Below are 9,565 nucleotides of genomic sequence, written 5' to 3'. Positions count from 1 at the left end.
ATATTCTAGGCTCTCAAGAAACATTGGTTGAATGTGAATTGGAACGATATGAAGTATGAGCATACCTTTCATTCACATTCGTGTGTAAGTAATGGTTTCCTGGTGTCTGTCCTCCTGGGCTCACTGGTCCATTTTGCTTCCACCTGGCCATGTGCCCTTCTTGCGTTGATGTCCTGGAGGGCCCTGTGGTGGCTGGACATTGTAGGCTGTTGTCCTTCGGTACGTCCTGGGTTGTCTAGCAGGGGGTCTGGGAGAGAATAGCTTGTACCAGTGTAAGCCCTCAGATACTAACTGATTCATAAATTCAAAAAAAGAACATACAGTTGACCCTTGAGCAACATCGGGGGTGGGGTGCCCACACTCTGCATTCAAAAATCAGAGTATAATTTATATTTGGCTCTGTTGATCTGCAGTTCCATATCCAGAGATTCAGCCAACCTCCCATCGTGTAGTACTGTAGTATTTTCTACTGAAAAAAATCCACAAATAGGTGGACCCACGCACTTCAAACCCATGTTGTTCAAGGGTCAACTGTATTGAGCACAGGCTGCACGGGGCACAGTGCTAGGTGCTGGGTATTATAGAGAACAAAGACAGGATATCCACTTTCACCGAACTGGTCTTTTAGGAGGCGGAGTCAGTGAGCAAATGAAACTAATTTCAGATAATGCCTTAGAAAGAAAAAACAGGCTGATCAGATAGTGACTGGGGGTGTTTGAGAGGGTCTCTGAGCAGATGACATTTGAGCTGAGACCAGAAGGACAAGAGGAGGCCATCTGGGGGAAAAGCATCCCAGGCAAAGACCCTGAGGCAGGAACTCGCTTGCGGGGCAGAGGGAGGGGCGGAGTGGCTAGAGCACAGCGAGTAAGAAGGAAAAGGTAGCCAAGACCCCTTAAAATCCCTACCGAAAAAATGAAAGAAGCCCAGGGCGGGCCGCCTCCCTGCCCCGGGTGAGTAGCCCAGGTGGGCGGGCGGTGGGCGGGGCCAGTACCGGGCCCACCCAGGGGGCGGGGCGGTACCTGGGGCCCCTGCCCGGCCGGGGGCGGGGTTGCGGACGCTTCCCCTTCCCTCGGCTCCCGCCGGCGCAGGCAGCTGCCGCGGCAGCAAGCTAGCTGCGGCCCCGCGAGGCCATGAAGGTGAAGAAGGGCGGCGGCGGCGGGGCCGGGACGGGGGTGGAGCCCGCTCCAGGGGCCTCGGGCCGGAGCGTGGAGACCAAGCCGGAGCTGCAGGCGGAATCCGAATCCGGGTCCGAGTCGGAGCCGGAGGCAGGCCCGGGGCCCAGGCCGGGGCCGCTGCAGAGGAAGCAGCCGATCGGGCCGGAGGACGTGCTGGGGCTGCAGCGGATCACGGGCGGTGAGCACCCGCGAGGGAGCGCCACCCGCGGGCGGGAGCGAGAGAGCACGAGAGGGGGCCCTCGAGGCGCGCGGAGCCCGGGCCCCCGCCCCCTTTCCCGCCCTCCCCCCCGCCTCCCCTCCCCCTCCACGTCTGCCTCCAGGCCTGAGATCTCATGTTCCCCCTAACCTTGATCTCTCTCTGCGCCCCTCTTGTCCCTTTAGAGATTTATTTCCACCCCACGCCTTCCTTTTTCAGGAGTCCATCCCCCTTTCCCAGGTGGAAGTGGAGCAACACCTGCAACTGTGACCCCTTCCCCAGAGTCTTCAGAGCTCTTTGAAGATTTTCTCTGCAATAATGAGGAAGGGGGCTGAGTGCAGTCTACCCTCAGTCTCCTCCACCCTGGAGGCTAGGTGGAGGCTGAGTTACTAGGGTGGTATCAAAACCCTCAGTTCTCCCCGACCAATGCCTTCGCCCTGGACACCCCAGGAAGTCTGGGGCCATCCCCCTCCCCGGGAAAGGACCTGAGGAGGAAGCTTCAGTGGGTTGGCTTTGGGCGCTCTCAAGGGAGTGGGTTAATGCCCACCCTTAGCCTGGACTAGGGCCTGTCCTGTTTTGGGAGGCCAGGTCTCCACTGTGGTTGAGTTTCTGAGCTGGACAGCCTAAATTGAAGTTCCAACTTTGCCATGTAATTGACTGTGTGACCTTGGGCTAATAACTTCACCTCTCTGAGCATATTCATCTGTAAAACGGGGATAATGGTACCTACCTTGCAGAGCTATTGTGAAAATAAATCCTCTCATTTTGCACCATGACTGGCATGCTGTGCATGCCCTGTAAATAGGGCTCTTTTATCAATAGTACTGAGGGCCCCACAGGACTGCTCATGGCTGCTGCCTAGAGGCAGACAACTGGGCATTCAGGGCAGGGGACGGCGTCACCATAGGCAGAGAACAAGGGCTGGAAAGTCTCATGGCAGGGGCAGTGGCTGAGCCTCAAAGAACAGAAGGCGTTTGGAGTGGCCTACTACCTTGGCCTCATTGATTAGTAAAACTGCCGCAGCTCCCTCTGAGAGAGCAACTCTTGGGGCTCCCCTGTGGGGGTAGGGGGCAGATGCTGGAGTGGACCTGAGCTCTGGAGCTGCAGGAGCAGCAGAGCCCAGGGCTTCCAAACAGAGCTGTGGAGGAGACCATAATGGCAGGTCTAGGCCTGTGCGTCTGGGTCCTCGGGGGACCAGCACCTCCCGTCTCTCTGAGCCAGGCAGCAACCATTCTTGGCTAGGCCCCCAGAGCGCTGAGCTGCCTTACCCAAGCAGGCACTGGTAGAGGGAGGGGGCCTGGCCCAGTCCGATGTTGGTGCCAATTGGGCTGTAATTGGCAACAGCAGCATTTAAGATTCAGGTTAGCTCTGGGGCAGAACTTCCTTATAGGGTGTCTAACTTGTCCAGGTCCTAGGTAACTTTAGAGGTTATTTTGCAACTATGGGGGCTTCCAACCCATGTACAACCGTGTGTCTCTGAATTTGGAGGAAATGTATAGCCCTTAGAGACGCGGCATCTGCTGTAGATGAGCAGAGGAAGAGTCTTCACGGGAGCCCTTTCTTTTGTAGAAGTTGAGAACAGGGCTCCAGGACTCTCCCCACTGACACCCCTGCCTGGTCTCTTCTGACCCTAATCGCACAGGTCTGAGGTTTTTTGTTCCTGGATTACTGAGCCCTGAATCCAGCTTAGGAAGCTATTTGTGGCTGAGGGGAAGGGAGCAGTTGTGTTCTGAGCCTTCGGCCAGTCTGCCCCTTATCTGGCCTGACCCTGGGTCCCAGGCCTCATCCTCCTCTAGCAGAGGGAGGGAGTGGAGGTGGTGTCCTGAGCTATGGGCCTCTCCTGTTCCTCACTTCCTCTAAGGACAGAGGAGTTGATAGGTTGAGTTTGCGGTAGAATAGACTGAGGTCATACTGCAAGTTGTTCTCAAATGAGAGGAGAGGCTCCTTAAGTTAGAGAATGGGGGGAGAAGGAGGGCTTTCTGGGGAGCTGGGAGTTGGGCAACTAGGATGCTGTTCCCAGTTCTGCCACATCCTCTCCTTAGGCCCCGCACCCTCCTTCTACATCTTTGGATTAGTGCTTACTTTCTGTGAAAATAAGGTGTGTACAGGGTGAGGTAGGAGTTGCCTACTTCCATTCCTCCTCCTCACCTCTTACCACCATGAGCTGTGATGGGCAGACCAGGGCTCAGGCCCCTCCACAAGCCCTATGTAGTCCCTGCTGGACCCCAAGGTGCCAGGTGGCTACCAGGAGGGCTTCCTGGAGGGGGCTGCCCCAGGCTTGAGGGAGAGAGAATGACTTTACATTCACTTCCTCTTCCTGCCCCAGAGGGATAAGAGGTGGTCTAGGGGCCTGGAGGGTGATTTCCGGGCCTCTACGTGGAGGATGTGATGCTATGCAGGCTGACAGCACCAGAGCCCCCACTGTACCTCTCTGTTCCTTCCTATTCGCTGCCAGGGCCTCCTTGAGTGCTTGCAGTTGCTGCTGCAAGAGCAGTGAGGGTTGGATCAGGCCCTGGTATTTCTAAGCTTCCTCAAGCAGGGCCCACCACTATTCCTGGTTCCTCTTCTGGGCTCGAGGACTCCCCTTACCCCATGCACACCCCCGATGCACCTGCCACACCCTATTACTGGCCTTGCCTGTACTCTTCTCTCTGGGGGTGGCTCAGCATCAAAGCTGGATGGATGACCTTTGAGGGGGTTCCCTCTGTTTGCTAAGACCTCCTCCTGCTTGAAGACCAACAGGGATGGGAGCAAAGGTGGCTCCCTTCCCCCCAATATTCCAGGCTCTGGGCTTGAGTCAGCAGAGCTTTGGCTAAGCTGCTTAAGGGAGCTGGGTTTGTGTAAGCCTCTTATGGGGAGAGGAGGGGCCGGGGTGGGGGGTGAGGAGGGATAGGGAAGGGGTTGTTCGCTTGCCCCAGCACTACCCAGCTCAGAGAAAGTCCTCGATTGACACACCTAGATATGTGCCAGGGGTGGCTATGGGGTGGGGGCGGAGGCATCCTCTCCCGAGGTAGAGCTGTGTCACCCCTGTTAGAGTGAGGTTCCTAAAAGCAGGGCTCTATCTTCCCTCTCATGGTGGCGGGGGAAGGGCTCCCCATCAGATTAGAGACTCATTTGGTTAAACGTCACCGAGCCAGTCCTGGCAAAGCAGAGGCTGGAATAAGGGCCCTCAACCTCTGTGTGGGCGGCAAAGTGTTGGGGAGGTGACCTTGTCCTCCACCCTGCCCCTCCCTGACCCTAGAGGCTACCAGGATGGAACCATTTGTCTCCCATTAGATCCCAATGGCAGAGTTATGTCTCCCGCACACTATGGGTGCTCCCCCAGGGTGGGGGCTCAATTCTCTCTTTCTGCAAGGCAGTGACCTTAGAAGCAGGAAAGGTGGTAGCTAGTTCGGGCTTCCACTACAGCTGAGTTGGCAGCAGGGGCTTCTGGGCAGGCCCCTTCCTTGCTCAGCCGCCCGTCTTCCTTAGACTACCTATGCTCCCCTGAGGAGAATATCTACAAGATTGACTTCGTCAGGTTCAAGATTCGGGACATGGATTCAGGCACTGTTCTCTTTGAAATCAAGAAGCCCCCAGCCTCAGGTGAGTGGGTTGGGTGGGCCATCGACAGAGGGAGGTGGGCGAGGGCTGTGAAATGGGCTGCCCAGGGACTCCTCAGGCCACAGAGGAGTCAGAGCAGAGCTGGGATTTGCACCCAGGCCTTCTCAGGAGACACCAGGCAGGGGGGCCTCTGCCTGGGGCTGGGCCTCTTCTTTTCCTTCCCGTGTGCTCCTGGGGTTGGACATCTTGGGAAGACAATCCTGCCTCTTCAGTCCCTGCCAGCCTGCCCCCTGCAGGCCCCCTTGGGAACTGCAGTCCCAGAGGCCCCAGGTCTTTTTGTCTCTTGCGGCTCAGGGAATCTCAGTTGAAATTGGTGACCCGCTGACCAGCTGGAAGCAATTGGAAGCATTCAGCCAGTGGTCTGAACCCTCAATATACATCAGGATCTCCTGAGGAGTTTTGAAAAATTCAGACAGATGAGGGCCTTGGGGTGAAAGCCCGGGTGGGCATGGGCCCCAGCCTGAAGCCCACTGAGCCCCAGCTGGGGTGCATTACAGAGCGGTTGCCCATCAACCCACGGGACCTGGACCCCAATGCTGGGCGCTTTGTCCGCTACCAGTTCACGCCTGCCTTCCTCCGCCTGAGGCAGGTGGGAGCCACGTGAGTCACTGGGCCGGGGTGAGGGCTAGGGGTGGGGGCTGAGGTGCCGGTGAGAGTGGTAGGGAGCCCTTCCTGAGTCCCAGCTCAGCCCCGCCCCCTCCTCTCACTCAGCGTGGAGTTCACAGTGGGAGACAAGCCTGTCAACAACTTCCGCATGATTGAGAGGCACTACTTCCGCAACCAGCTGCTCAAAAGCTTTGACTTCCACTTTGGCTTCTGCATCCCCAGCAGCAAGAACACCTGCGAGCACATCTATGATTTCCCCCCTCTCTCTGAGGAGCTGAGTGCGTGGGCAGGGCCCTGTGGGAGGGATACAGGGGGACTCAGAGAGACCAAGTTGTGGGGACTGTGGGTCTGAGCCCCTTTCTTCCCTCCCTGGGTCTCTTGTGTCCGGCCACCATTCGTGTGTCACCTGTAGGGAAACTGAGGCTCAAAGAGGCTGGGGGAACTCTTTGTTCAGCTTGTCTGCGTCCCCTAGTCCTGAAGCCCTTGCAGTGGCCTGGCTCAGGCTTCTGACCTTTGTCCCAACTGGCTGGGTCTCTCTTGCAGTCAACGAGATGATTCGTCACCCATATGAGACACAGTCTGACAGCTTCTACTTCGTGGATGACCGGCTGGTGATGCACAACAAAGCAGACTATTCCTACAGTGGGACGCCCTGACCCCCAAACCAGCCCCTACCCCAGGAGGGCCCGGGGCCCGCAGCCGTGACCACCCCAGCACTCACCTGTCAGCCCCAGGTCTTCTGCCTGGGCAGTGCTCCAGAAGCCCTGAACCCTGAGTCAGTGTTGGGAGGGCGGGTGCCTGATGTCCCCCGTCCAAGTCTGTGCAGCCCATGGGGCCTGGCACGTGGGGTGGGGTGGTGGGAGGCTGTTTGCCTCCATAGCCAGGAAGACCTCCCGTGGGAGGAGTAGCCAGGACTTCCGGACAGCCAAGCTGGGCCTCTTGGGCCCAAGTTTCAGAATAGTGTTCCCCTATCCAGGCTTTGACTAGGTCGGGGCAGGGGGTCCCATTCCCTGTCCCCTGCCCACCACTGACAGGCCATTTAGAGTCGTAAATTCACAGAGGAAGGTCCTTGTGGGGTCTGGCAGTTGAGCTTCCCAAGTGGGTCTGGGCCCTGACCGCAGCCCCAGCCTCTACCATCAGGGGCTGAGATCCTGCCTGAGGTGTGAGAGGGACCTGCCCAGATTGCAGCCTGGGGTCGGGGCTGGACCAACTGTATATAGTTTTCAATAAACTCTTTCTCCTTTTCTGTTCTCTGGTTGTGGGCCAGCATGTGTGTGTGGTGGTGGCTGAGGGGGCCGTGATGTGGTCCCAGGGCCCTCCTGTCTCCTAACCCGCTGCAGCCTGACCCCACACCCGGCATCTAGAGTCAGCATTTAGTATGTGTTGCAGCTGGAAAGGGTTTTTCCTTTGTTAAGGAAGGAGACCCAGGCCTTGAGAGGGGAAGCTTTGGCCAAAAGTCATAGCCAGCCCTGAAGAACAGAGAGAGGCTGGGACAAGGGCCCCCGACTCTACGGTGGGAGGGGAGGTGTTGGGGAGGTGGCCTTGCCCTTTACTCCACCTTCCCTGACCCCCAGAGGCCACTAGGACCGTTAGGTTGTCCTTTTAGCCCTCATCAGTGAGAGAAGGCTGAGGCCTTGAGCCATCTTGCCCTCAGCTCCCTTGGGGAGGCCCCCTGGCCCGGCTGCCCTGCATGTAACACCACCCCCAGTCCTACCCCAGACCCAGAGGAGGTCTTCATTTCCTTAATGGAGGAAATTCAGGAACTGAGATCGGTGGAGTTTACTGCAGGGTTTACAGCTTACTTGTTCCAAGCGCCAATTTGGATACACGTGGCGCTAGTGCTTCCGCTCCCTCTCCCTCTCTGGGCTGAGGAGTTCATCTAACCCTGAGAGGCCTAGAAGGGCTGGAATTCAACTGGGTTCTGTGGAGCACTTGCTGGGGGCCAGGACCTGGGCTGAACTCTGGGATTCTAAAATGAGTGAGACACAGGGATCAAATACCTGTCCCTAGAATAAGATGAACTGGTCATACAGGGGAGCAAGAGTCGTCCTGCTTGGAGGGTCCTAGGGAGGACTCTTGGAAGAATCTTATTCACCCCAGCATTCAGGCCACAAACAAGGGATTCAGTCTCAACTCCTCCCTGTTTCCAGCTCCATCCAATCAGTCACCAGTCCTGTAGATTTCGCCTCTTAAAAATCTCAACTTCATCTACTTCTCTCCAGTTCCTTCCCCTCTCACTCGAATTCCTACAGTTACACTCCTCAACACCCCTCTGCCACTACTATGGTAGTACGTGGACTCTGGAGCCAGACTGCCTAGATTTGCATCCTGACACTGCCACTTAATAGCTGTGCAGTGTTGGCAGTGCAAGTTAACCTCTCTGGGCCTGCATTTTCTGAAAAATGGGCATAATCCTCAGAATTGATTGTGAGCAGTCTAAGTTAACACATATAAAGCACCCAGCCTTGGGCCTAGCACTCAATATATATTGGCTCTTATTAGCTTCATTCTTTCCAATTCACCCTTCACTCAGCTGCCAGAGATAATCTGGCCAGGTCATTCCTGCTTAGACCTCCTCAGTGGCCCACCATTGTCCTCAGGAGAAGCCCCAACACCTGAACCACAAGGCTCCACCGGTCTTTCACATTGTAAATATTCACTTTCTTGAATGCAGCTGATAAATCTTGCCTCCAAACCTTTGCTCTATGCCGTTCACTGTGCCTAAATACTCTTCCCTCATCTCTTCCTGTCAAAGTCGTCCTAAATTTTCAAGCATTTGTGGCGGTGGCTACCTGGCTCTACTGGTGTTCAGTGAGCAGGGGGCAGGAATGCCAAATGCGCTCCACTTGATGGGACACTCAGTGCTAACCGTCCACCCCTCACAATGGAGGGTCACTGAATGAGTGTGTGTAACCCCAGGGAAGGCCAATGAGCATTTGAGAGCAGGGCAGCGGAAGAGGAACCAGTGATGGAGACAGGAAGAAAAGCCGGAGAGGTGAGGGTACGAGCCTGTTTGGGAGCAGGCTGTGTTAAAACTGAGGGAAGAGGGCTTCCCTGGTGGCGCAGTGGTTGAGAGTCTGCCTGCCGATGCAGGGGACACGGGTTCGTGCCCTGGTCCGGGAAGATCCCACATGCCGCAGAGTGGCTGGGCCCGTGAGCCATGGCCGCTGAGCCTGCGCATCCGGAGCCTGTGCTCCGCAACGGGAGAGGCCACAGCAGTGAGAGGCCTGCGTACCGCAAAAAAAAAAAACAAACAAACAAACAAAAAAACTGAGGGAAGAAAGAATTTCACCAAGAGGTAAGTGGTCAGCAACTGTCAGCTGTCACAAAGGGGAGGAAGGGGCGTGGGATGGGAGGGGTTTTGGTTTGCAGATGAGGCTGTACAGGTATACAAGTGTTTGGAGTTGGAAGTGTTGTTTTGGGGGTTACAAGTCTACAGAGGAGGTATAGCAAGCAAAGGGGACTTTTAGGCCAACATAGGTGTCAGGAAGAAAACCCTCCCCTACCACTCTGGTAACAGTCCTCACTGCACCTGCTAAATCGAATCGGGTTGGGGTCCTGGATCGGGCCTGCTTACTTCCACCTTCAGATGGATAGGGAGGTCCCTGTTCTACGGTCCTCATCCCTGGAGCATGTACCAAAGAGGCCCTCATCTGAAGAGGTCTGTGTCCCCTGGGCCTGGAGGAGGCCTGGCTGGGAGAAGCCTTGGCACCCTGCCTCCTTTTAAGTCTTCATGCCTCTGGCACTGTTGCTACTGCTAATGGTGCAACTTGGCGCATTTGGTTCCTGGCACTTTTTCTGGGAACCCAGAGGATCCCTGGGCAGTAGAAGGAGGAAGAAGACAGGGCCGGGTGGGGCTAGTCCTGGCTCTGGTGATGACGAGCTGTTGACCTTGAAGGCTGATCTGGACCTTGCCAGATCTGCGCCTCAGATTCTGTCTCTTTGAAGTCAGCCAGATATTTTTGCTTTGACTCCTTAGGGGTGT

At 56.3% G+C, this 9,565-nt stretch overlaps 1 protein-coding gene across 1 annotated transcript; it reads left to right on the top strand.

The window, feature by feature from the left end:
- Window positions 1-11: 11 nt before the first annotated feature.
- Window positions 12-6,831, top strand: UNC119 (unc-119 lipid binding chaperone). Its single transcript, XM_081219233.1, has 5 exons — window positions 12-1,353; window positions 4,843-4,956; window positions 5,472-5,574; window positions 5,686-5,858; window positions 6,124-6,831. Exons 1-5 carry the CDS (start codon window positions 1,131-1,133, stop codon window positions 6,234-6,236), a joined length of 726 nt encoding a protein of 241 aa, XP_081075359.1. The 5' UTR covers window positions 12-1,130; the 3' UTR covers window positions 6,237-6,831.
- Window positions 6,832-9,565: the final 2,734 nt, after the last annotated feature.

Source organism: Mesoplodon bidens, assembly GCF_964165515.1.
Source record: "Mesoplodon bidens genome assembly, chromosome: 19".
NCBI classification, from domain to species: domain Eukaryota; kingdom Metazoa; phylum Chordata; class Mammalia; order Artiodactyla; family Ziphiidae; genus Mesoplodon; species Mesoplodon bidens.
Note: the sequence above shows the minus strand (reverse complement) of the source record. Positions and strands in the feature narration are given on the sequence as shown.

Bases quoted from the DNA above. Each gene is read 5' to 3' on its own strand.
- UNC119 (XM_081219233.1), top strand. From the start codon at position 1,131: ATGAAGGTGAAGAAGGGCGGCGGCGGCGGGGCCGGGACGGGGGTGGAG. The intron at 5,575-5,685 runs GTGAGTCACTGG...CCTCTCACTCAG, and splicing joins CTGAGGCAGGTGGGAGCCAC to CGTGGAGTTCACAGTGGGAG. The intron at 5,859-6,123 runs GTGCGTGGGCAG...TCTCTCTTGCAG, and splicing joins CCCTCTCTCTGAGGAGCTGA to TCAACGAGATGATTCGTCAC.